Source organism: Marmota flaviventris, chromosome 2 (assembly GCF_047511675.1).
Source record: "Marmota flaviventris isolate mMarFla1 chromosome 2, mMarFla1.hap1, whole genome shotgun sequence".
In the NCBI taxonomy this organism is placed as follows: domain Eukaryota; kingdom Metazoa; phylum Chordata; class Mammalia; order Rodentia; family Sciuridae; genus Marmota; species Marmota flaviventris.
Window position 1 is genome coordinate 183,421,669 of NC_092499.1, and position 27,106 is coordinate 183,448,774.

General features: G+C 53.1%; 1 protein-coding gene and 1 long non-coding RNA gene across 2 annotated transcripts; one reads left to right on the forward strand and one right to left on the reverse strand.

Moving 5' to 3' along the window:
* Positions 1–2,700, reverse strand: LOC139704775 (uncharacterized). The gene is made up of 2 exons (XR_011706764.1): positions 2,072–2,700; positions 1–1,023 (listed from the first exon to the last, which is right to left on the reverse strand). It is a non-coding gene; the product is annotated as an uncharacterized lncRNA (long non-coding RNA).
* Positions 979–27,081, forward strand: Bpi (bactericidal permeability increasing protein). The gene is made up of 15 exons (XM_027945379.3): positions 979–1,171; positions 4,256–4,370; positions 5,868–5,996; positions 7,280–7,441; positions 8,599–8,662; positions 10,943–11,006; positions 12,472–12,563; positions 15,731–15,907; positions 16,808–16,867; positions 18,744–18,911; positions 19,947–20,014; positions 22,233–22,275; positions 24,573–24,636; positions 25,562–25,638; positions 26,772–27,081. The coding sequence occupies exons 1-15, from the start codon at positions 1,042–1,044 to the stop codon at positions 26,808–26,810; spliced, it is 1,452 nt and encodes a 483-aa protein (XP_027801180.2). The 5' UTR covers positions 979–1,041; the 3' UTR covers positions 26,811–27,081.
* Positions 27,082–27,106: the final 25 nt, after the last annotated feature.

The following is a 27,106-nucleotide window of genomic DNA, read 5'->3' on the forward strand; positions in this document are numbered from 1 at the left end:
CACGATTCTGCTTGCTTCTTTATTGGGGGGAGCGGAAATACTGGGGATTGAGCTGAGGGGCGCTCCACCACTGAGCCACATTCCCAGCCCTATTTTGTATTTTTTTTTGTTTGTTTGTTTGTTTGTTTTTTAAGACTCACTGAATTGCTCAGCGCCTGGCTTTTGCTGAGGCTTTGAACTCGCGATCCTCCTGCCTCAGCCTCTGAGCCACTGGGATTACCACCACGCCCAGCTGCTGCTTGCTTCTTGAAGATGGGATTCCATGTAATTTTTATTCTCTTGATCGTTCTTAAATTTTGGCCAAAGAACATGGATGACTTGAAGTCAGAGTAACATTAATAGCTGGCATTTGGCTGTTTATGATAATACCATGCTGAATGTATTATCCTGGTTTAAAGCTCATTCATTCTGTCTTCCTAGTGATCTAGAGTGGGAAGGCACTACTATGCCCCTCAGAAGAGGAAACTGAGGTTCAGAGTGGGCTAATGGGCTTGCCTATAGTCAGATTGCCAGGGAGTGGCAGAGTTCTGATTTAAAACCACAGTCAAGAAACTAATCCAAAAAAAAAAGTGAGCATTTAATCATTACCATTACAGCTTCTGAGGACACCAAGCACCAAAGAATCTGTTTTCTTCAATGTTTTAGTATGAAAAATACCCAAGAAATTGAAAGTAGAAAGAAGAATATTATGAACTCTAACGTACCCACTACCCGGCTTCGAGGAAGTCCTTGAATGTGGGAATTTGGTTGGGGGCTCAGAGCAGGGGATGGCGGGGGTCAGGGAGGAGAACCACCCAGATCTCCCAGACCCCCTTTCACACACACACAAGCACACACGCACCCGTGCACCCGCACCGCAGGCTCTCAGATTCCACTTGCGGCAGACTCAGTGGGGCACCGCGGCTGCCCTCCCTCTCTCCACCTCCAACCAGCTCCTTCCTCCTTGCTACCGACTTGCATTTTTCCGGCCGCCTCCTCTGTAGGTCTCTGGTTCTCCTCCAAAGCCTTGACATTTTGCCAGCCCTGGAGGACAAAGGAGGAATGGCCAGGGGCCCTGACAGTATGCCACAGTGGGCAATCCTGGTAGTGCTGACCACCATGGGCACAGCTGTGACAGCGGCCACCAACCCTGGCCTCCTGACCAGGATCTCCCAGAAGGGCCTGGACTACGGTAATTGGATGCCCTCCTTTCCTCCTCTCCCACCCCTGAGGAGTCCTTCCTGAGCACTTCCTGGTCCTCACCATTCTGCAGGGTAGGCCTCTCACCCTTGTTTAACCTGCAAAGAAACCGTGGCAAAGAGTTGCCGGAGACCCCAGGCCTGGGAAGGGGCAGGGCTGGGACTGAAACACTGGTCTAGAAGGTTCCAAGTCTAGTGCCCAAGCCCCTGAGTGTGCACAATCCCCTCCCTGACCCCACCCCAACTCAGGTTTCTAGGACCTTCCTCCTTTCCAAAGTCCATTTGCCTCTATTTGCTGAGAAGACTGGAGAGGTGTGCGGACAGGGTCCCTCCTTAGTGGTCTCCACAGTGCAGGGGCTGGCAGCCATATTGGGCCCAACATGTCTGGGTGACCCTGAGAGGATTCCTGCAGGCCGTTCATCCAGGGCCAGAGGAGGAGAGAATAGAGTGAATGCCCTGCTCTGACGTGGGCTGGGAGCTTTGTCCATGCAGTCTCATTTATCCTCACTTCCACCGTGGGTGGGACTTGCTGTTATTTATCAATGTTTACAGGCCAGCAAACCTGAGAATCAGAGCCACGAGAGAAGCAGGCAACCTGGTTTTGTCTAATGCCCCAGCCTGGGGCTGCTCCATGCTGCCTCCCATTGGCAAAGAGATGAACTGCAGGTGTGAGGGGGATCCCCAGTACCAGAGAAATCAGAGCAAGGGGAACACAGGTCCTCACCAGTTGGTGTACCACTGGGGAATGACAGGACAGGACCTCAGCCCAGGCAAGCCATCTCCAAGTCCCAGGGTGCCAACGGAGGCCCCACGTGAGCTAGGAGGAAGGAGGGTGGCCCTGTGCATCCCAGAGCTGGGGCGCTCCTGAAGGTTTCCGGGGAGCAGAGGCTCACCTGAGGGTATCAAAACCAGAAGTCCTTGTGCTCGGTCAGTTTCCCCTTCTACTCATGCTCCATGTGAGTTTTCTGAAATACAGCAAATCTGATCATGTAGAGTCCTGCTCCCCCTTTCAGTGGCTCCCTAGGGTCTTCAGAAGCCACCCTGACCCTCTGGCCTGCATCTGAGAGCCTTCAAGGCCTTGGCTCCTGTGAACTTACAGACTTTGGCCACCCCATATTTTCTTTCCCTTCTGGGCTGTGACCACATATGCATTGCTTAATTCGGAGCCCCAAGAAGGCTTACCCCAGGGCTCTGTGACTAGAAGGGCTGAGTTCAAGTCCTGTCTTCTCTACTTGTCAGGCGTGTGGTCTTGAACAGAGCTCATACCTTCCTGAGCCTCCGCTACCTCATCTATGAAATGGGAGCAGGGACAGGACTTCTTCTCCTGGGATTGTTTCAGATGCAATAGCTCAATACGTGTGCACAGCCCAGAGTGCCTGGTACAGAGAAGAGCTTGAATGCTGCGCGTTGTTGTTGTTATGGCCAAACTGGCTCTTGAGAAACAAAGGCCTGGGTAGCAAGCCTCCCTCGCCCCATCCCCTCAGGCAGCGTGTTTGTGTTAATCAGTTCTTCTACGCTTTTAGCCACATAACAACAGATGGCAGAACCCCTACCTTGGGGCATTTATTTATCCAACAAATATTAAGTGCCAGGCCCTGTGGTAAATGTAGGAGATGCGTTAATAAATAAAATTGACATTTCCGCTAAGCTGGGTGGGTGGGGCTTACATCTAGCACGGGAACAAGACATGAATCAGAGTCACATGAATAAATGTGTGATTACAAATGGTAATGGGGTCTCTGAAGGAGTATCATGGCATTGTGACTATGATAATGGGGAGGGGGTGTTTCTCTCTTCCACTGGGTCATAGAAGGTTCTGGAAGGAAGCAATGATTGAGCTGACTAGAAGTTGGCCAGGTGAATATGGGAGAAAAAGTGTCCACGACAGCAGGAAAGGCATGTGCAAAGAGCCTGTGGAGAGAATCAGAAAGCCAGAGTCCCGGGGTCCCTGAGAGCAGAGTGCAGACCAAGGCATGGAGCGGCTGTGTACTGAATGCTGATGGCCCCCACCAGTTGCCTGGGGTGACATTGAGACCAGAGGCCAGCAAACTATAGCCTATGGGACAAATGTAGCCTGTTACAGATTTCCGTCTGTCCTATGATCCAAAAATGGTTTTTATGTTTTTAAACAGTTGAAAAAGTCAAATAAGATATCACCTTAGGGGCCGGGTTGTGGCTCAGTGGCAGAGCACTTGCCTAACAGGTGTGAGGCACGGGGTTTGATCCCCAGCACCACATAAAAATAAATGAAATAAAAGTATTAAAGGTATTGTGTGAATCTACAACTAAAAAAAAGAGAGAGAATAATATCTCACATTTTGTGTGCTCTGGTTTGGATATGAGGTGTCCCCCAAAAGCTCATGTGTGAGACAATGCAGGGACATTCAGATTGCAAAGGTTGTAACCTAATCAGTGGCTTAATCCTCAAGTATGGATTAACTGGGTGGTCACTGAAGGAGGTAGGGTGTGGCTGGAGGAGGTGGGTCACGGGGGCCTGCCCTTGAGGTTTGTATTTTGTCCCTGGTGAGCACCACTCTCTCTGCTTCCTAGTGGCCATGTCCTGAGCGGCTTTCCTCCACCACACCCTGCCCTCCTGAGGTCCTGCCTTACCTCTGGCTGAGGGCAATGCAGTCGGCTGTCTGTGAACTGAGACGTCTAAAATCGTGAGCCCCAAATACACTTTTCCTCCTCTAAATTTGTTCTCACCAGGTCTTTTGGTCACATTGGCAAACAAGCCCACTCTAGCGATGTGAAAATTGTATGAGATGCAAATTCCAGTGTCCATAAGTAAAATCTGGGAGCAGAATCACATTTATTCATTTAGATACTGTCTGTGGCTGCGTCTGCTCAGTGACATTAGAGTGGCATAACTGTGCCAGAGACAGTATGAACCACAAAGCTGAAACTATCAACTAACTGGCCCTTTGTAGAAAACCATCATGGACGCCTGCTCTAGACCCTTCCAGTCCTGCTGTCCTTGCTATGGACAGGGACCAAGGGTCCAGAGCCACCCTGATCTACCACTCCGGTTCCCAAGCTGTGCCCCTGACTGTGCCCACCCTGTTCTCTCCCCTCAGCCTGCCAGAAGGGAGTAGCCATGCTACAGAAGGAGCTGGAAAAGATCAAGATTCCTGACTTCTCTGGAAACTTTAAGATCCAACACTTGGGGAAAGGGTATTACAGCTTCTACAGGTGAGGCTTGTCCACGCCTAGCCCTCACTAGGCAGGACTCTCCTGGGGCCACCACAGCCACAAGCTCCTCAACTCCTGGAGTCTGGGATCCCAAAGCCAGTGTTGACACCATTCCCAACAGGATGCCATCCCCCCTCCCCAAGCCAATTCTAGAGGAAGCTGCAAAAGCTGCCTTTCTGGAACTCTCTGCAACTCCCAGGGAATATGTAGTAAACCCTAAAACTCTCTGTCAGGTCCATGTATCAGAATTTGGGGGAGTTTCAAAGACAAAAAGTCTAATCTTGCCAGGTGTGGTGGCGCACACCTGTAAGAGGTTTGGGAGGCTGAGGCAGGAAGATCAAGAGTTGAAAGCCAGCCTCAGCAACTTAGCAAGGCCCTAAGCAAGTCAGCAAGACCCTGTCTCTAAATAAAATATTTTTTAAAAAGGGCTGGGGCTGAGGCTCAGTGGTTGAGTGCCTGAGTTCAATCCCTGGTACAAAAAAAAAAAAAAAACTGATCTCAAATGACCCAAACCAGAAGTTAGGAACTCATATGATTGCAAAGTCTCTGGTCTTATCTGACACTTCAGGTTCGGCTTGAGCCAGGCTCAAATGTCACAGGACCCTGTTTCTCTTGCCATCTCAGCGTAGCATCATGTTCTCGGAGAGGACTAATTCTGGGGCACAGTGCCCTCTCCAGAGACAAGGTAGCCCCCAGTAACTCTCACTTGACCACCTCAGCACTCTCAGTCCCTGAAGAACAGGGCCTTCTCTGAGAACTCAAGCAAAACCCCAAGGCTCGTTCTGATTGGCCTGTCTTAGGTCATGTACTTGCCCCTGAACCAATCGCTGTGGCCAGGGGAACAGACTCCACTCATTGGCTAAGCTTAAGTTACAAGCTCCACCTCCTGAATGTGGACATCAACTCTCTTCCGAGAGGCAGGGAACAGCTATGGGAGGAGGTCCCCCAAAGCAGAATGAGGCAGTTCTGTTATCACCAGAGGTTGGGGATAGTGACAGAAGACGTTGTCTACAGTGTTACACACCCCATTCATTCAACGAATAGTTTGAGCACCTACTGTGTGTCTCACACATGTCACCTGGCCAACCTCAAATCAAGAGCAGGCTCTGGGGCTATAGTGGAGACCACACATTCTACCCTTTACAGAGACACATAGTCAGTAGCTTAACATTTGGTGTCTTCATTGATAGACACACACACACACACACACACACACACACCGCACAACAGAGGTGGCTGTGCCATTTTACAAATGAGGACACTAACTAAGGCTCAGGGTAACTACATGATAGACCCAGGTTCACACAACAGGACATTATAGACTGAGAGTCACATGCAGGTGTGTCTTGCCTCTGAAGCCCAAGCCACTCCTGTGCCCAGGTATCCCCAAGACTGTTCTCAGAGCTCATGGCTCCTTCTGGAACGGGTGGGGTGAAGGGCTTTGCTGCGTCCCCAGACAGGCACCCAGGAAGCTGACTGAACTTTTTTCCTTTGCAGCATGACCATCCTCGGATTCCAGCTTCCCAGTCCCCAGATAAGACTGGAGCCCCAGGTGGGCCTCAGACTCTCCATCAGCAAAGCCAATGTGAAGATCAGTGGGAAGTGGAAGGGAAAAAAGAATTTCTTGTGCGTCTTACACCTGGGGTTTGTTGGGTGCATTCTGAGTGATTTGGGAAGGGATGAGATCCAGGGGGCAGGCAATGCCGTACTTTTGCCCAAATTACTATTTGTAGCCACAGAGTTCCTCCGCGGGAAGTTCTCACCTAAGATGATTTAACATAACGCTCCGTGGAAAGCTGAGCATTTGTCTATCTCAACGTGGAACACAGCGAGGCCCCTGGTCCTATGGCTCAGAGTGGGAAGCCAAACGGGGCTTTTCATTCATCAGCTAGCTAATGCCCAGTAACAAAACATTCCAAGGCCAGTGGCTTAAAAAAATCATGCATCTGTGCACTAACTGGCGCTTGGCTGATCCAGGCAGGCCCTCTGAAGGCCTAGGCTGTGAAATGGCCCACAGTCACTTCTATTCATATCTCATTGGCCAAAGCATGTCACCTGGCCAACCTCAAATCAAGAGCAAGAAAACATACTGATCCCCACCACCTGACACACAGGAGCCTGCCCGATAGTCATTATGGCCCAGGCCAAACGATCACTTTGAGGACATGTCCCTTCTGGGGAACCTGAGGAGGAAATGCAAGAGAAGCCACACCAGGTGAAGGGAGGACTGGTGGGTCTGCCACTCCCCTCCAGAACAGTCACCCAGTTCTTGGCCCCCTGGCTCTTTTGCATCTCTCATTTCACACATTGATTAAAAATAATAATAATAATGCATCACACAAGCATTGACAGATAAGTGCACTCTTATCTAAAATCCATTCCATCCCTGAGGGAGGAGTTATTGGCCTCATTCATTCATTAATGGGGGCAGTAATTGCCTGAAGTCGGTGGCTGCAAACACTCAGAATTTTAATGACAAAACTGAGACACATACTCTAGTGTTCGACTGCTAGAACACACCTCCAGGGTCCTCCCCACTCCAGGCCTGGTCCAGAGGCCTGCGAGGGTGAGTCACTCGGAAGGTGAAGCAGACACTGTTCCTGCCTCAAGGTCCAGGGTCTGGATGAGAAAATAGAAGCTCAGAGAAGTTAAGAGACCTGCCCAAAGTCACACAGCAAGGGCAGTGGCTGAGGGATCTGCCAGGTAGACATGGGGTCCAGAAGTCAGGTTAGAATCCTGACTCTACTGCTCAGAGCTATGTGACCTTGGGCAAGGTGCCTCCTCTCTGTGCCCTGTCCCCTCTGCCTTGGAGTGTGGATACCAGGGAAGCCCACCTCCAGCCCTGGTGTGCGTGTAAGTATGGAGGGGGAAAAACACCCTCTTCAAGCTGCTTCTCTGTTTCCCTTCAGTTCAGCCAGTGGCAAGTTTGACCTGAGCATAGAAGGCGTCTCCATTTCGGCTTTTCTGAACCTGGGCAGTGACCCCACCTCCGGCCACATCACGGTGGCCTGCTCCAGCTGCGGCAGCCACATCAGCAACACCCGCCTGCGCATCTGGGGCAGCACCGTGGGGTAGGGCTTCCTGGGGCTCGGCTGGGAGGAGGGACGGGAGGAGAGCCGTCCCCTCCTCCCCGAGTCTAGGAAACACACCTCCAGGGCCCTCCCCACTCCAGGTTGGTCCAGAGGCCTGGGAGGGTGGGTCACGGGGAAGGTGAAGCAGACACTGTCCCTGCCTCAAGGCTACAGGCCCTTCCCATACCCCGGGCCTGTGCCAAGCCCCTTCTGTCTGTGCTGAAGGACCTGGCCCCAAGTGTGTGGGCACTGTGCATCGTCCATTCCACAGATATCTACTGAGAATCAGGGGTGCACCAGACCCTGACGGCACACAAGGAAACAGGGGTGCCTCATCAAAACTTGGTAACACGGAGCATCCAGTGGAGGCTTCCTGTGAGCCAGGCACTGTTGTGGCACCTACTGTATTCAGTCAGTGCACACAGTGACTTGATGATGTGGGTCGATTATTACCCCATTTTCGGGGGGGGCGGGGAACCAAGGCACAGAAAGAATGGGAAGTGGCCTACTTCTGCAGCTTGTCAGTGTTCAATTCAGGACTCTCTGTCCCAGACTCGGCCACACAGCCCTGATCTCTTAATGTTCCCAGCTCAATGGAGGAGACAAACATTAATTACACCATTGCATTTATGAATGGCTCACCTGTAATTACAAAAGGAGATAAAAACTAAGAAGAAGAGTACAACACGCAGTGAACACAGAACAGGAAGAACAGACTCAGAACTGGGCTGGCTGGTTCTTCTGGATGAATTGAGATAAAAAGGATTAAGTAGGAGTTAATTAGGCAGATGTTAGGGATGGAGGGGGGGTGTTTTAAGCAGTGGTGAGAACAGCATGTGCAAAGGTACTGGGGTGGGAGGAAGTATAGGTCACAGAGGATAGGGCAGACCAATGTGCAGAGTAGTGGGGCAGTGGTGAGGAAGGGGACTGAGATGGGGGCAGGGGCCTGGCTGTGCAGCTACCAAGGAACTAACCCCATAGCAGATTACTACAAACAGGGGGAGACATGTCCAATGGGGGGTGCTCAATAGGTGCCTGGGCTGAGGGTGCCAAGGCCTGTTTGGAGGAGGGGGAAGACTTCCCAGGTGAGGCACCTCCTGAGTCCAGCTCAGGGACACCTGGAAGCCACACATATGTCCCTACGTGTCAACCCCTAGGTGGCTGATTCAACTCTTCCATAAGAAAATCGAGTCGTCTCTTCGAAACACCTTGAACAGCAAGGTAGGAGGGGCCGGAGAGGGAGGCCACACACCTCTCGTCACTAGAGTCTGAGGCAGGAGACAGGACTCCAGGGTCCCGCAGAGCAGGTCTGGCCTCTGACTCCCCAGAGCAGACAGAGAGGTGATGGAGAGAAGCTGATTAAGGAGCGTGAGAGCCCGTGTCACATCAGGGTCCTGGGGGCGCTGACGGGAGCTGGGGGTTTAACTAGTGGGTTTAACCAGAGGGCTGCAGGAGGACGCAGGCCTGGTCACAGTGTGTTCTGGTGGGTCATGGTCACTTCTAGTGCTGTGAGGTGGCTCCAGGGAAGCCTTTTGTCACTTGAGGGGACAGTTTACACTTGCTGCTCAGGATGCATCTGTCAGACCTGCAATATTGGAAGGGGACCATTCATTTCCCTTTGTTTTTTTTTTTTTTTTTATTATTTTTCATTTGTTGTTTTTAGCTACCCATGACAGGAGCGTGCATTTTGACATGGTACACAAGCGCAGAGCCAAACTCCCATGCCTGTGGTTGTCGCCGGTGTGGGGTTGCTGGGGTCGTGCGTTCCCACATGAACATGGGAGAGTTCCGTCCCAGTGGCTCCACTGCCTTTCCTACCCGCTTCCCTTCATTCCCTTTTGTCTGATCCAATGAACTTCTGTTCTCCCCCTCAGCCCCGCCCCCTTGTTGTGTGTGAGCCTCCGTGTGTCACAGAGGACATTCGGCCTTTGGATTTGGGGGACTGGCTTATTCCACTTGGCACTGCAGTCTCCAGTCCCACCCGTGGACAATTCCTTTCCCGCGGGACAGTTGCTCCTGCCTGGCCTGGGGCAGGGGGTGGGGGGACAGTCCATCCTAGGAATGAGCCCCCTGGCTCCGCCGGGGTGGGCAGCTGCTGGAGACTTTGACACAGGCGGCTGCAAATCCTGCCTCAGTCTCAAGCGGGCTGAGCCCGGCCAGGTGCATGTAGGGCGGGCAGTCACTGTGGTCCCAGTTTAAGTTACGGACGTGGCTGCAGGCAGAGATGAGGAGCAGGCACCTGGCCTGAAGTTTGGAGGCTCCATTCTAGGGTCTGGAGGGGAGGCAGGACACCATGGCAGAAGAGGGTGGCCGAAGGAAGAGCTCTCGTGGTGGTGAGGAGCAGAGAGACTCCACTGGCCAGATGCAAATATATACCCCAAGCCACGCCCCCAGCTCCCACCCCCTCGGCCACACCTTCCACTCCAGCTACCAATCAGCTGATCCCAGTCAGGGGATTGAGTCACTGATTGGCTAAGACTCCACCCCAATCGTTTCTCCTCCAAACCTTCTTGCATTCTCTCACAGGTGAGCTTCTGGGGGACACTTCACAGCTAAACCCTAACAGTCCTCAAGAGCATGTCCCCGCGACTAGTTCCTCTAGCCACGCCCCGCTTGCCTACCTTTACCACGCAGCAGTCCCTTCAAATTATTAGTCTAGCCAATGGATTAATCCACGGATGGGGTTACAGTTCTCATCATTGCCTAAAAGCTTCACCTTTAAACCTTCCTGAATTTGGGGACCATGCTTTCAACACGTGAGCTTTTCAGGGCATATTCCAGATACAAATCATAACGCTACCTCGTGTTTTTGTGTCTTCACCACCTCATTCCATGAAGAATCTGAGACCATAAAAACAGACGCAAGAAAAACAAGACAGCCATCAACAAAGAACCCCACCTTACAACACAGAAAACCTAAAATTCATCAGGGAAGGGCCACACCAGGGAAACCGAATGCAGGTCACACGACTGTATACAGTTGTTATTTCTAAGCTGCCTGCTGAACTCTGAGCTTCCTGGTGCACAGAAAGGAGAAAGGGAAACTTGATTAGCAACATGATTTTCAGGAGGACATTCATGTGGTGTCTAGAAGCGCGGCCTTTGAGAAGGAATTAGGATTAAATGAGGACTTGAGAGCGGGGCCCTCATGATGAAACAGTGGCTTTATAAGAAGAGGTGGAGGGACCTCAGCTGGAATGCTGGCTCTATCTGGGAATGTGAAGCCCCCCACCATGTTAGGATGCAGCAAGAAGGTCCTCCCTGGTGGCCTCCCCAGGCAGGGCCCAGTGCGACACCCTTGGTCTTCACAGCCTCCAGAACTGGGATTTAAATAACCTTCTATCTATCTATCTATCTATCTATCTATCTATCTATCTATCTAAATTACCTGGTCTCAGGTGTTTTGCTACAGAACAGAAAATGAACCAAGACAGCATGTCTCTGCACCACTGTGTCCAAAGAGCATTTCCCACTACAGGTTCCTTCCTTGGTTCTCCCTAGATCTGCAAGTTTGTGGCCAATTCTGTGTCCACCAAGCTGCAAGCTTATGTCAAGAATTTTCCAGGTGAGAACTGGGTGGAGACTGAGGATAGAAAGGAATATAAAGGGGAGGGGGAGGGAGGCAGAGTGGGTGTGACAGGCCTGGTCCTGAATGGGAAGGGACAGAGCTAATTTCAATCTGCAGTGGCACTGAGCCAGGTCCTTGATGTGAGATGGAACAGCCCATTCTCCCAGCCCAGCAGGGGCCAAAAGGCCAGATACCCCAGTTTGCCTCCCCACCCCAGTACTGAGGATTGAACCCAGGGGTGCTCTACCACTGAGCCACATCCCTTGACCCTTTCTATTTTTTTACTTTGAGACAGGGTCTTGCTAAGTTACTGAGGCTGGCCTCAAAGTTCTGAGCCTCCTGCCTCACCCTCCCGAGTCACTGGGATCACAGGTGTGCACCACTGCTCCCAGGTAGATACCCCAGCTTTCTGAGGCCACAGTTAAGTAACTGGCCTGAAATCTGACACTGGTCACTTTTTCTGGACCTCGGTTTCTACAGCTTAAAATGGGGACAGACCTGGGCAAGCTGCCGAGAGCAGCGGCAGGCAGGGGACCTCCTCTGGTGAGTGTTCACCACATTACAGACACTCAGCCTCCCCACCCCCACCCCCAGCCGGGCACTACTCTCTCCACTTCCCATGAGGAAACAGGAAACGGAGGTTCAGACAGGAACACAGACTTGTTCAAGGTCACAAAGCCTTTACGGTTGCAGAATCCCTGTCTGGAGCTCGTCCTCTGTGCTCCAGCGGCCACCAGGGCTGCCTCCCCGCGGAGCCTGCAGGTGATCAGTCAAGATGCTTTTCCTTCTGCCAAGGCCCACATTGGCATGCTCAGAGCAGGAGCAGATCGAGATCTGGCCTGACGCAGGATCAGGTTCAGGTTGGAGCCCAGCTCCTTCAGTCTCCCACAGAGTCCCCCAGGACACCCCGGATCTCTAAGCCTCAGTGTCTCCCCTGGTTGGGCAGGAAGGGCAAAAGGAGGGGCTGGTGTTTATTTAAGTTCTCATTGATGTCACCTGGGAAACAGAGAGACCCTGCAGACCCAAGCCTTGCTGATACACATCCCTCCTGGAGTCTGCACCTGTGATGGACAGGGCCAGGGGCAGGCACCTGCTCACCTGTTCCTCCAGCACCTGAAGGGACGGGTACCACCCCCATGTTACAAATGACCCAAAGTGGCTCAGAGAAGCTCAAGGACTTGTTCAAGGTCACGCAGAGTCCATTCACAACTATGTCTCTCCCCTCACCCTGTAGGGCATCTTTTGTTAGTTTGTTGAGTCACTCATCCTGGGGCTGTTGGAAGAAGGGCATGGGACGGTTCTGTGAATGTGGGGTGAGGGTTCACTTCCTTTAAGGGGAGTCAGGGAGGCCTCTCTGGAGGAGGGGAGTGGAGGTGGCACCTCAGTCTTGATCCAGGCTTAGGGGACACTGCCCTTGCTTCCCAGCTGGGAGCCAGCTCATGGTCCATCCTCTCTCCTCTAGTGACCACCCAAATAGATGCTGTGGCTGGGATTGACTACCGTCTGGTGGCACCTCCGATAACCACAGCTGAGAACCTGGACGGGCAACTGAAGGTGAGGCTGACCCCAAGAGTCACATCCAGTCACACTCAACCTCGGTCCCCACCCTGGAGCCCCCGTAATCCTTGGATAGCAATCTCCCACAGACTCACCCCGCTTCCTGTCCTCCTCCCTCTCTCTCCATGCTCCCCTGCCACCCGCCTCTGGCAGGCAGGTCTCCTGCTCTTTCAGACACACTCTGCCTACCCCCAGGGCCTTTGCACTTGAGGGTCCCTCTGCTGGGGGTGCTCCCCCACCTCAGGAATCCACACAAGTCTCCCCTGCTTCCTTTCTGTCTTTGTTCAAATAGCCGCCCCCCTCTGCTTCTCCCACACAGTGCTTTCTCTCAGCAGAGCTGATTACTAGCGTGTACACACACATGCACATGCGCACACACGCGCACACTACGACCAGAGACAAGGGGCTGAGACTACTTTGTTCATTACTGTATGTGCAGCACCTAGAACCTGCTTGGCACTAGTAGGAGCTCAGTCATATCTGTTGGGTGGACGGATGAATGGAGTCCCATTTTGGGTACTTCCCTTGGTGCGCCACCCACAATCAGACACACTCAGCTCTCGCTCCCACCCCAGGGTCTCTGTCCTAGCTTTCCCTCTGCCTGAGCCCCTGCTCCTCACAATGCCATCTACCCGCCCTGGCTGCTGCCTCCACTCCAGCAGGTCTCTGCTTAGCTGTGGCTCCCAGAGCAGCTGTCCCCACCACCCAGCTGGCTGGGTCTCACCCTCTGAAACTCACTCTGGACGGCTTGAGCTCCATCAGTCCTTCCGTGACTGGTGATTTGCTCCCTTGTTTACATTTGGCGAAAACATATTTGATGTAAAAAAAAAAAAAAATTGAGGAACTGTAGAGAGATGGAGAAACGGAGCTAAATAAACAGGAAGGGAGGAAGGAAGGGAAGGAGGGGAAGGGAATGGATGGAGAGGTGAAGAGAAAGGGGGTGGAGATCACCCAAACCCTGCAACCCAGAGCCAGCACTATCAATGCACAAGTGCAGATGCCCCACTGCAAGTGTAAACCAAGGCATGGGAAAATGCATGCACACGCCCAGGCGCAGAAACACGAAGTCACACATACAGAAACAGAAATGCACACACATACGTGTTTGCACAAGTCATGGTACACACACTGCTTTCCAGAGCATCAGAACAGAAATGTACAAAGGGGACAGCTTCCCACACCATCTTTTTTTTTTTTTTTTTGGTCCTGGGGATTGAACCCAGGGGTGCTTTACCACTGAGCCATATCTCCAGCCCTTTTTATTTTTTTATTTTGAGACAGGGTCTCACTAAATTGCTGAGACTGGCTTTGAACTTGCAAACCTCCTGCCTCAGCCTCCTGAGCCGCTGGGATGACAGGCGTGCACCATGCCCAGCTCCATGAAATGTCCTTTTATAGGCTGTTCCGTCTTCCAGTGGACAGCATGGGATAAGGTGTGTGGACAGTGGCCCCCACCTGTGACATCTGGACTCTTTGCATTTTTTCCCCACAAACCTAACCAGTTCTTACCCACACTGGCCTTTTTGCCTGTTGCTCAGTATGCCACCACCGGAAGGATGAGTTTTGCAAGAGAATCATGCATGAGGTGGCTGAGTGTGGGGGATACGGAAGACCCAAGCCCAAGTCTCAAATCTGCCTCCCTGAGGACCGGGGGGTGGGCATATTTATGGGCTGGGTGCAGGGGAAGACCACCAGAGGTTAACTAAGGGCAGGTCCTGCAGGTGACCTCTAGGAAAGCAGGGAAGGGCAGGTGAAGCCCAGCCAGGGGCTGGGGAGGGAGGTGAGCGGGAGTTGTTCAGGTTTTGCCTGGACTTTCAGTCCTCCGCTGTGTCTCTGCCCATTCTCAAATGCTTCCTAGCGGTGGAGCTGCTGGCGCAGGCTGCATGCTTAAAACACACACGGGTAAGCGATGAGATGGAGGTAAAAGGCCAAAACGACTTGTAATGACCCCAGTGAATGGGAAAGGCTGTTTACTTCCTGGGCTCCTGTGGAGGTGTCAGCCGCCTCGGTCCTGGGTTCTAGGTTCTAGGCACCCACACTCAGGTCTTGCTGAGGACCACCTTGCTTGCGTTTCTCACCTAACAGTAACTGTGGGAGATAGCTCCTGGCAGAACACAGGTCTCTCTTCTTCTTCTTCTTTTTTTATTAGCTTTATTTTCTTCATTTTTCTTTACGTGGTGCTGAGGATTGAACCCAGGGCTGCACAGGTGCTAGGCAAGCGCTCTGCCACTGAGCTACAACGCAGCCCGTTCTTATTATTTTTAAGAGTCCTGTGGTATCCCATAGTAGGGGCACTGTGGCCACTCATTTTCAACGATGGCACTTTTAAAGGCACAGAGAATGGTACAGTCCCAGGTATGCACCACCCAGATTGGAAAAAATGTGACATTTTGTCCTATTTGATTTTTTTTCTTTTAATTGTGGAAATAACTTCCCAGGCCCCTGTGGCCACCCCCTGCCAACCCCCCCCCCACCTGCCTCTGCACCCCTCACCCGGGGACCCGTGCTGACAGTGGCACGTCTATTTCTGGCCAGTGTTTCTATACTTTCATCAACCTTTACATTTTACATAGCTAGTCTCCTACCCTATGGATCCTTCTATAATTTGCTTTTCAAAGCTCAACATTATTTCTCGAGCTAAATAAACAATCTACTTTTGTAACCTGTGATCAAATGGCTCTGTAGAAATAAACACGGGTCCCCAGCCACATAGGAGCCCTCTCACAAAAATGGAGCAGGGTCAGCTTAAAATGCACACAGCACTCCAACTGGTGTAGCTCTTTTCAAATTCCCTAACAGGAAACAAGCAGAGCCTCTCTGTTCTCCTGATGGGCTCTGCGGGGCTCCGTGGGGTGGATCCAAGAGTGTGTGCACTGGACCCTGAGAGCCTGGGTTCAATTCCTGAGCTCTGGGAACCTGGGCCAGTAACTTCACCTCCCTGTGCCTCCATGTCCCCTCCCATACGATGAGCAGAACTGCACCCTCCACAATTGACATGCTCCTGGAAATCAGCCCCACGAGGAGTCTGCTGCTGTGGTTAGTTTTCTGGTCATTGCTTTTCCTCAGTCTGGGCGGGGTCCTCAGCCCATCTTCCCATAGGCTGGAGATGCTGACTTAGACCTTCTGCAAGATTCCTGAGGCTTACCCTGTCCCTCCACCTCCAGGGGGAGTTTTTCAGCCAGGCACACCGCAGCCCACCTCCCTTCACCCCGCCGGCAATGGCATTCCCCGAAGACCACGACCGCATGGTGTACCTGGGCATCTCCGACTACTTCTTCAATACGGCCGGGCTCGTGTACCAAGAGGCTGGAGCCCTGAAGCTCACCCTCCAGGACCACATGGTAAGACTGAGCGGAGCGCACGCAGGAGCCACACCTTCTGGACTTGAAGCTTTGCTCACCCGACCTGAGTTAGATTGCTGGTTCTAGTCCTCTACAGCTGGGTGACTCTAGGGGGGTCACTCAACCTTTCTGAAGCTAAGTTTTGTCATCAATAATAGCACCCTCCTCCCTAGAGCGTCATGAGAGTTAAATGAGATATGATGCCTCAGAGGCACCCGCCCAGGGCAGGTGATGAGAAAGGAATCCTGAGCACCTGGAGGGTCAGAGGCTAACCCAGTCTCAGCCTCACTTCTGCACAACCCTCCTCCTCTTCATTGTCTCTGTCACAATGGCTGAGTCTAACTCACGGCTCAGGTCACCTCTCTATATGTGAGGAAATGACCCTCCTTTCCAGGGTCTAGGGACAGCCTGACCCCAACCTGGCCACCCCCCAGTGGGGCTCCTCGGGCTGCTCCTGCCCCAGACATCAGATTCCAGGTGCCAGAGGCACGTGAGCTCCCACGTGCTCACTGTGGACACTAATGGAGACCACCCACGTGGGGACCCCAAAGGCTGAATGTTCATAGCAGAGAGTCCACCCCAACACTTGTTCAAAGGTGGGTGGGGAGGGGATCTTGGGGAGGACAGGGAAGCCCTGCGCTGTGGTTGGCATGGGGCAGCTGACTCAAGGGGGTGCCCCACGTCCTCGGTTGGGCCAAAGATTGAGGCTTCTCAGGGGCAAGAAGTGAGGGACCTAGCAGTCACTGGCCACCTCTATCAACCTGGCCGATGGCTGCTGAGGCTGTAGGTCACGGTGCTATTATCACCTATGGTCTGGGCTTTGTGCTTTGGCATAGCCACCCTCCCCCCACCCCACCTGTAACAGAATCCCCAAGGACCGTTTCTCCTCTCTCCCTATAGATGCCCAATGGATCCAAATTCCTACTGACAACCAAGTCCCTTGGAAACGTCCTTCCTCAGGTATGAAGGGCTCGCTCTCCTGCCCTCCGCTCCCGAGGTAGCCTGGGCTCCTGGAGAGGCTGAGGCCCCTCCAGACCCAGAGGCAACCCCACTGAGGGCAGAGGCAGCTTCGTGCAGCCCCTCTGGGTCAGAGACAGGCACCCAGCTCCCCATGGCTGAGGCTGGGTGGGGGGACAGGGGACTCAGCCACTGGACAGATGCTCACTGCGTGCCCAGCTGTGCCCAGCAAATCAGACCACGTGCTTGCCCACGGCAGCTCCCCACCCTGTGGGGAGAGAGAAATATCTAAGTTCACAAGATGATGAGAAACGAGACAGGCTGTGACAAGTGACACCCAGGGGGCTGAGGTGGCTTGGGTGAAGGTGGCCACGGCAGAACTCTGAACGAGCCCACTCAGGCTGCTAGGACAAAACACCCGCCACCGGGTGGCTTCTAGAGCAGAGCTCTGCTTCACTGCGGCGGAGACAGAAAGTGGAGATTTTATGCCTGGCGATGTGGCTGCTGTACTTGGGTGGCCTTTCTTCAGGGCGCGCGTAGGGGTGGATGGAGAGCTCTGGGGTCTCTTCTGATAAGGGCACTAATTCCGTGAGCCCGGGGCCACGCACGTGCCTTCATTTAGCAAAACTCCCTTCCTTACAGGCCGTGTCTCCAAATACAGCCACACCCGGGGTCAGCGCTCTAACACTTGAGTTTAGGGAAAGGGGACACAAACTTTCCACTGCAACAATCTCTCTACTACTAGTCAGCTTTTTGTCACTGTCACTGAAATACCTGAAAGACAACTTGGAGGAGGCTGATATTTGTATTGGCTCATGGTTTTGGGTTTCAGTCCACGGTCAGCTGGCCCCAAGGCAGAACATCATGGCGGAAAGGTGAGAGAGGGAGGGAGAGGAGGAAGGGGCTGGGGCTAAGACAAGGGCAACCTCCATGACCTACTTCCTCCAACTAGGTCTCACCCCCCAGCAGTCCATCCAGTTATCTGTGGATTGATCCACCAAATGGATTAATCCACTGATGAGGTCTGAGCCCTCACTAATCAATGCCTGAACTGAACCTGGCTGCCTTTGGGAATCACACTTTCAACACAAGAGCTTTGGGGGGACATTCAAGATCCAAACCCTAACATGGCAGCATCTCAAGAAATTTATATAGAGGAAAGTACTGGTGTTGGGGGGGGGACGTTTGGCTGGTAGAGGTCCTGGGAGAATTGTCTTGATGTGGTCTTTGCATTATAGTTGTATTAGTAGTAGTAGTACTGGGGATTGAACCCAGGGGTGCTTTACTACTGAGCAACATCCTCAGCCTTTTTTTTTTTTTTTTGAGACAGTTGCTGAGGCTGGCCTTGAACTTGAGATTCTCCTGCCTCAGCCTCCCAAGTTGCTGAGATTTCAGGCATGTGCCACTGAGCCCAGCAACAGTTACATTAGTTTTACTCAGTCTGGGCTCACCTGGGGAAGAACAGGAAGCTAGCGGAGAGCAGGGAGGGTCTCCAAGACCCTCTTTATTTCTTCTGGAAGCCGCTAATGCTCTCTGAGGAGGTGACATTTGAACTGAGACCTGAAGGAAGAGAAAGAGCCAGAATAGGGAAGAATGATGGACAAGCATCCAGTGAGAGGGAACAGAGAATGCAAGAGTGCTTGTTGCATTGGAGGAGTGGACAGAGTTCCATGTGCCCAGCAATGGAGGACAGGAACAGAGGGGTGTGGAGGGAGGTCAGCCAGGTGCCAGTGCCAGACCACATGGTTATTTGAATTTATTCTAAGAGACATGGGAAGACACTGGAGGTGCTTATGCCATGGAAGGGCAAGATAGAATTTAGGAACATGTGTGTGAAATGTAAACCTTTTTTGTTGATTGTTCCTACTGGGCGCTGCAGATGGCCAAGATGTTCCCCAATATGAAGGTGCAGCTCCAGGTCTCCGTCTCAACCCCACCACAGCTGAACACGCAGCCCACAGGCCTTACCCTCACCCCGAAGCTGGAGGTCCAGGCCTTTGTGATCCTCCCCAACTCCTCCCTGGTCCCCCTCTTCCTGCTCAGCATGGTAAGCTGCTCCAGGTGAGGGCAGAGGGCAGCTCTGTTCTTGGAGTCAGGGGACCGAGTATGAATCCCACCTGGATTCCAGCCTGGGTAGTGTGACTCCAGAGCCTCAGACCAGAGCCACTGTCCCCGTCCACTCCTGGCTCCCACCTGCGTCCGTTCACCCGGCACCCACTGAGTCTTTGCTTTTGCAACCACCCAAGCTGTCATTCAAATATGTCTGCTGACTCCGATTCATTCACTCACGTCTGTGGCCATTTAATTAGGCATCTGTGCATTGTTTTCACCCATTCATTCATTTATTTACTCAGTTATTCATTCATTCAATTATTCATTACATTGCTGGTCAATTGTTTGTTGGCGGTGCCACCTTCACCGACCACACCTTTGTAGCACCTGTGATCTGTCCGTGTGCTCGCCCATCTTCCGTTCATTCCTGTCTCCGCACCGTGCGTTCCTTGCTTTCCCCTCCATTTGCGGATTTGCTTGGTCCTCCATGTTCAGGATCTCATTCCCTCGCTGGTTTGCACTTTTATTCACTTGCTACCTTCTTGCTCCACCGACACTTGGGAGGATGGGTTCCTACAATGCCCAAGGGCTGCTTTATAGCTGGTGTGGCCTCCGGGATGGGTCCAGATTCTCTCCCCATCCGTGGGGGCTGGGCACTTAGAGGCACTTTGCAGATAAAATGGGTTCTCAGGGGGTCGTCAAGCTCAGAGTCTGTGAATCCGTGAATGAGCGCTGTGAGACCCAGAGCTGGCCTGGACTCCAGCCCCCAGGTCTGTCTCACACGGTCCCTCCCAGAGTGGCTGGGAAGTTCTAAACTGCTTCCAGAGCTGGGGAGAGGATGGATGCTGGCTGATGGTCCCGGAGTAATCCACACCACGGAGCACAAGCAGACCTCCCTGCTCCTTGGGGACCAACCACGCAGGCTGCTCTGCAGAGCCTTCGAGGAGCTGAGCCCTCTCCCCCATCCTGGGGGCTTGCAGAGCCCCAGGCCCCGGGCTCAGGCTTATCATCCTGGGTTGTTGCTTTGCAGACGGCGAGTGCTGCCTTGGAGGTCGGTGCCAGGTCCAACAGGCTTGTTGGAGAGCTGCAGGTGGACAGGTGAGTGGGGACAGGAGGGCCAGGCTGCCAATCCCTTCCTGGGGCCAATGGAGAGCAGTGACCTTACCAGGTACCAAGCACATGTCCTTGCCTCTGTTCCTCCCTCATGTGGGCCATGGGCACAATCTGCCCGTTTGCAGACAGTGACATACTCAGAGATGTCACATGTCGTAGGATGACCAACCGCTTGAGTTTGCCAAGGAAATATCCCAGCTCTAGCACTGAAGTCTTACATCCTAGGACACCTGTCCATCCCAGGCTGGCACATGGAGGGGCGGGCGGTGCCCTCTGAGGCCCATGCCACAGTGAACCACAACAGTGCCCAGCGCCCCCTGACCCTGGCCTTTCTTGGCACTGGGAAATCCCACTTCAGCTTGTTGCCCCGTCCCTGGGATTTCAACACCCAGCCCCTGCTGGCTGGGTGACAGTCCAGACCCACATGGGAGCCATGTGACAGTCACATGACTGGGTGTGAATCCCAGCACTGGAGGTTGTGGGCAGAGCTCTGACGGGAGGCTGCTGGCATTTGTAGGGCAAGCTCCAAACTCTCCCCACTTCCTCTTCCTGGCTGTACCATGGGCCTGCTAAGTATTCCTGGCCAACACTATCACCGTGAGGTGAAGTGCCTGGAGCACTTCATAGGATATAATAGGTGCTCAATTAACAGAAGGGTCTGAGAAAGAGACACATAAAAAGATATGGAGAAAGCAAACCAGAGAAAGAGGGAGAAATTCAGAGAGAGGGACAGAGAGACACGAAGGAAGGAAGGAAGGAAGGAAGGAAGGAAGAAAGGAAGGAAGGAAGGAAGGAAAGGCCTGGAGAGAAAGAGGGACAGATGGAAAAGCACGTTAAGGGGAGCCACAGACAGACATGGAGGGAGGGAGGTGGGAGAGATGGGGCCATGTGCCCACCTGACGGTGGGTCCCTGGCGCAGCGTCTGCCTCCTCACCCTTCTGTTGGGAATGAGCCTTGACCCACATTCCCGCCTGTCTGTCTCCGCCTCCTCTCCAGCGCAGAGCTGTCCTTCTTAACCTTGCGCTCAGCCCCTGAGGTCTACATGCTGTTCATTTCTCCTGGTATCATTTTGACAAGTGTTACTGCTTTGGAAACATGTGGATTTAATTTGCCTCGAAACACCCACAGGCCTCTCTAGCTGAGCAGACAGAGAGGCCACAGCTGGGTGGAGCGGAGACTCTGGGAAATGGGCGGGGCTGGGGTCTGTGGGAGAATCCCTGGAGTGTGGATCCCTGCTGCCCAGCCACAGGGAACACAAGCAAAATCTTCGACCCTTTTTTGTTTCCCTGGGGTTTGAACCCGGGGCCTCTAGACCGTGAGCTACATCCCCAGCCCTTTCTATTTTTATTTTGAGACGGGATCTTGCTAAGTTGCTAAGTCTGGCCTCAAACTTTTAATCTTCCTGCTTCAGCCTCCCAAGTCACTGGGATCATGGGAGTGTGTCACTGAGGCCAGCAAGTTTTTAAAATTTGAAGGGTGTTAGACACAACAGGGATTTGGCCCCCAAGAGACTTTTTGGAAATCCTGCTTTGCTAATTGTTAGCTGTGTGGCCTTGGGCAGGTTGCTTGGCCTCTCTGAGTGCCAGTTTTCTGATCTGTAAGATGGCAGCATGGCCTTTGCCTTTTGGAATGGGACAGGAATTCAGTGGGGAACAGCATTCAACATAGTAGGTTCCGTAAGGAGTCCTGGATCTCCCTTTTTCTCTGTGATCACAGTAAAAAATGCTGTGCAGGCTGTCAAGGGCAGGGGACCAGAAAGTCCTAGACTTTCAGGCCAGAGGGGACGCAGGTGTTCAAATGCTGTGCTTGGCTATGCTGTCCCCTGTGCTGGCTTCACGTCCTACAGGCTGTCACCAAGTGCAGCTTCCTGTCTGGCTGTAGAAAAGAGCAGCTGACGCCCAGTATTTCTAGCGGTCTTGAGACCAAGCCTTGCTGGGCCACCAGGGGTCCCAGGCCCATCCTTGAAGCTGTGACTGCAGCAGGGGACCACGCCCTGTGGCCAGCGTACCCAGGGGCCAGGTGGGGTCAACAGCCCCCGCTCTGCAGGGAACGTGCGCCTCTCCCAAAGGAGGGCACAGCGGCTGTGCAGGAAGGTGGGGGGGACACTAGGTGGGAAGCCAGGTGGCCTCAGCCCGCGGCCCTCCCCCACCTGGGCGCCCACTACTGGCTACTGGTGGCCTCACTGTCCCCTCTCTCCTCACAGGCTGATCCTGAAACTGAAGCGCTCCAACATCGGCCCCTTCCAGGTGAGTCTGAGGCCTGGGCCACTCCCCTGCCCTGACCTGGTGGGGGGGGGCTCACAGGCTCCTTCCTGGCCTCACTGAGGGGCCACTGGTTCATTTGCATAGAATGCAGAGGAATTAATGGTGTGGAAACTTGGCGGAGGGTGGTTGAAATAGAGTCCTTGCTCCAGCTTCCAAACCCGAGGCCGTGGGCAAGTCCCAGGCCTTTCCTCAGCCCCAGACTTTCCTGGCCTGAGTGAGTGTGTTGAGGCTTAAATGGGGCTAAATACACACAGTCGGTACCCACCCCCCCAAAAAAAAAACTGCTCCACAAATATTTGTTGGACAGATTAATTACTTTATTGGGCACCTACTACGTGCCCAATAAAGTAATTATGGCGATGTGCTGAGCCTTATGCAGCAGTGAGGAGACAGGGCAGCAGGGAACGAAGATTCCATCACCATCAAAGCCATGAAAACCAGAATGGGGGGGAGGACAGTGAGGAGGAGAGCAAGTGTGAGAGGTGTGATCAGGACGCGTAGGTGTATCTAGACTCCTGGCTGAGCAGCGGTGGGTAGCAGAGTCACATGCCGAGGCGAGAAGGGGCAGGTAGAGGGGACAGTATCTCCTCAGCCCAACTGGATGGTTACTTCCTGGGAAACACTGGTCACCAACAAGTAGAGCCGCCCAGAGGCCCTCACTGGGGCACTGGGAACCAGCTACCCATATTAAGAAGGCACTCAAATGCCACCTGTGTCACATGTGAAGCCCTGGGGTGGATTTTGTCCAGGGTCTTGCCACGAGGCCTGGATTCCCTGCAGGGCTCTGGTTGAACCCTTCATTGCTTTGGTGAGCATCTCGTTAGGTCCCTGAGATGCCCCCCTGAGGTCCCCATCACAAAGCCTTGGAATCCACCTAGCCCAGGAGTCAGACCTTGGCAATCCCCTCTCCAAATCTGATCAAAATCCAGCCGGCCATTTCCATCCTGAGAGGTCACATCCAGCCTGAGAGCAACCCCAGAGTGCTTCCATGGAGTGCTGGGCCCCCGCTCCTGGGGAGCGCGACTAAGTCAGGAATCGGCTTCTGCTTCTGCAGAAAATCAAAATGTGAATTTCCCAGAACTCAGATGAAGGAGGACACCACATTTGTGAGCCCAGGGAATTACAGCCCGGGAAAGGAAACTCAATTGTTGCAAAAACAAAAACATACACATTTACAAGTTGTAAATGTCACCTCTGTGGTCAGTCATCTTGATGGCTTCATATTGGTTTTGAATTTTTTTTATTACTGCCAAAGCAAAAAAAAAATATATCCACTATAGAGCATTCAGAACCTGCAAGTTTACCAAACATGGAAAATAAAAGTCATTCATATTTCCCCCACTTAATTCATAATTTGGAATATATCCTCCCTGACCTGTTGCTCTGCCTATTTAATTAAAAAAAATAACATGATATGACAGGGCCTAGTGACGCATGCCTGTAATCCCAGCTACTCAGGAGGCTGAGGCAGGAGGATCACAAGTTCAAGACTAGCCTCACCAACTTAGTAAGACCCTGAATCAAAAATTAAAAAGGCCTGGAGATGTGGTTAAGCACCCCTGGGTTCAATCCCCAGTACCCCAAAGAGAAAATATGGCATTATGTGGGCTGAGTATATAGCTCAGTAGTGACAGAGCACTTGCCTAACGTGTGAGGCCCTGGATTCAATCCCCAGGTCCAAAAAGAAAAAAGTTTTTAAAGGTATCCTGTGATTTCTGTAACAGCCTTTCCCCCACTTAAACATAGAGTGAGCATATCTCTGTGCTGATTATCATGTTTCTTTAACGATTTCTTGCATCAATGTACCATTCATTTCTCTCAAGTGACTCCCCTATTGTTGGACATGTAGATTGCTCTCAATTTATGGTTGGAGTTACTTTTTTCACTTTGGTTAGCATCTTTGCTAGATCATGCGCCTGGGATGAACACCTTGGAGGCACCTTTGCTGGCTGCAAAGGCCCACAGGTTTTTAAGGCTTTTGATGAACTGGACCAAATAGCCCTTAAAAAGGGTGATTCCATTTGTCCTCTAGCCTGCAGTGACTCTTTTTAAAGCAAAGGTTTGCTGGTGTCCTTTGTCATCATCTCTGTGGGGTTGAAGATGATGCACCTTACAATTTAGAATAGGTTCTTGCACCCGGAAGCTCAGAACAGAAGAGATCATGTGGCTTCTGTCAGGCTGCTGCTTTCCTTGCTGGGAGCTGCTGAGGCTCCTGGGTGGGGTGCAGGGTGCTGGGGGGCTGCTGCCCTGACCCCGTGGGCCTTTCTCCTGGTGTCCAGGTGGAGTTGCTGCAGACTGTCATGGACTATGTAGTACACACTGTGCTGCTGCCCAGGGTCAACGGTAAGAAGCTTTGGAGAAATGATCGGCTTTTAGTCCTAGGGAAAGAGGGTGGAGTTGATGGTCTAGGGGACACCTCCTGCCTGGCCCAGCTGTGAGGCCACATGAACTTCAAATGGCATCTGACCTAGAAAGGGGTGGAACCCCAAAGTTCCTGTATGTCGGCTGGTACTTCAGTCGGTCCTTCCAACATCCTAGTGAGATGGGGATCGTGAGTATCTCTAGGTTTCACAGGAGGAAGTGAAAGAGCAGAATGGTTGAGTGGCCTAGGTCAGGTCACAGAGCAGGTGAGAGAAGGAACTTGGGTCTGATCCCAGCTCAGAAGCCAGAGGCTGCCATCTTTCTCCAACTCTGGGAGAAAGGCTGGAGTCTCCTGCTAACCTCTTGAAAGGTCACACTCACCAAGCTGTAAGAACTCCAGGAGACCTGCCCCTCGCCTTTGAGAGCCAGGGGCAACGGGACCAGTGGAGGGCCACTCACATGTGACCTGGGTATCTGGAAACTATAAACAAGGCCGACCAAATATCACATGGAGTAAGATCTGGCCTCCTACCCTGACACACGTAGCTGCATAGTGACCTGGGGACGGACTGGGATTTAGAATTCTCCTGGAGGTACAGGGAGAGCCTTCCCCGCCACCGCCCATCTCCAGCTCCCAGTTTAGCAGTGAGGGCCGCGCGCACATGCGCACAGACACCCCTAATCCCAGGTCCCCGCCCTGCCCACACCACTGTGAGCTACTGCCCCCTGGCGCACACCAGTGGCCCTGCACTCCCGGGAGGACGGAGGTGGACACCCACATGGGTCCTAGGAGGTGCCTTGAGGCCAATGGAGGACAAGATGGTGGGGACACGCCCATGCCAGCCCCTCCCTCGAGCCGGCACCCCGGCCTCCTCTTTCCTCCCCTGGCCCTTACCATCTGTCACAGAGAAGCTGAAGACAGCCTTCCCCCTCCCCATGCCTGCCCGGGTCCAGCTCTACAACCTGCTGCTTCAGTCCCACCAGGTAAGTCCCCCAAGTGTCCCGAGGTCACCTGTCCCGTAGCAACAGCTTATCGTTGGCGCGAAGCATCCTTGGTGCCGTGCCAAGCCCTCACAACCCTGGCATGGGGGTAGGCGTGGTGGGATGGGAAGTGCGGTCAGCGCCTGGCAGATTGAGGGGCAGCCGAGGAGGCCCCTGCTGGCTCCTGCCCAGCCTGCCCTCCACCCGTCCCGGGTGCCTGGCCTCTGGACCCCTCTGCTCCTGGCTCCCCAGCTCTCCGAGTCTCCTGTGTGTTCCCAGCCCCCTCCCCTGCGTGCTGGAGATCTCCCCACCGTTGGCTTTCCCTGGTCACTCAGAGTTCCTCACCTCACCTGCCACCTCTGGACCACCCAGCACCCGGCCACTCCCCAGCCTCCTTAGTTTTCCCCAACTCCTGCCTCTGGCACTTGCCATCTGCCCCACCCTCCACCCTCAGGCCCCTTCCACAACACACCCCAACAGAGCTGTTATCTCCAAACAAAGCTGTCACCCAGTGTCATGTTCCTGACAACATGTGGCCCTCCTGGGAAGCCCCCACATCACCCAGCTCCTCAATCCTCATAACCCACCCCCCCACCCTCCGTGTCCAGTCAACCCCCAATTCTTTAGAGCAAGGAGCTGCTGGGCCTGAGGGACTGGGGGAGACTAACCCAGAGAGTGGAGGAGGGGTTCCTCCCCATCCCCATGTTTTACCAAGTTCATCGTTTTTTTTAAAAAGACCCCTTGGTGCAATTTAATTTCTTCACTTCTGAAAGTTCTGAGTGAAGGGCATGAAGGAGCAGAGAGAAGTGGTTTTGCAGCCTTGATTGGAACAGGGACTCCCTGGAGCTGCCATGAGGCAGGGATGACAAATGAAGGCTCCCAAACAGCCTGGGGGTCTCCGCCAGAGAAGGAAACAGCTGCCAGGGAGGCGGCCGCACATCCCCAGGCTGCCAGCTGCTGATGCGAGACCCAGCACCAGACCCCAGTGCCCCCGCTGGCTTCCGTGGTTCTGGCAGCAGACAGGCCCCGCGTGGCTCTCCCCAGCCCGACAGGCAGGCTTCCAAAGCCTCCCTCTTACAAACGCAGCCACCCCCAAACTCACTTCCAGCTGCTGACAACACTCCGTCTCTCCCCAGAATTTCCTGCAGTTCGGAGCCGACGTTAACCTTGTGTGAGGTCATCGGGGGTACAGCGGGGTAGGGGCCATGGCCCGGGCCACCTTGCTCCAGGGAATCCTAGCTAGATCTTGATTGAGAGCCCCTTGCAAATTTCTCCGAACTCAGATCCAGAAATGATTTAAACATGGGGAGCCTGATCATTGGAAAAGAGTGTGGTGCGTATTTCAAGGTTTCTGGGCACCTGTCAACGTCGTCTTCACAATGTATCCTCCAGGAATCGCGTTTTGATTGTAACTGTAATATTTCTCTTTGGGTTTCCCCCTCCCAAAAAAAAAAAAAAAAAAAAAAAAAGG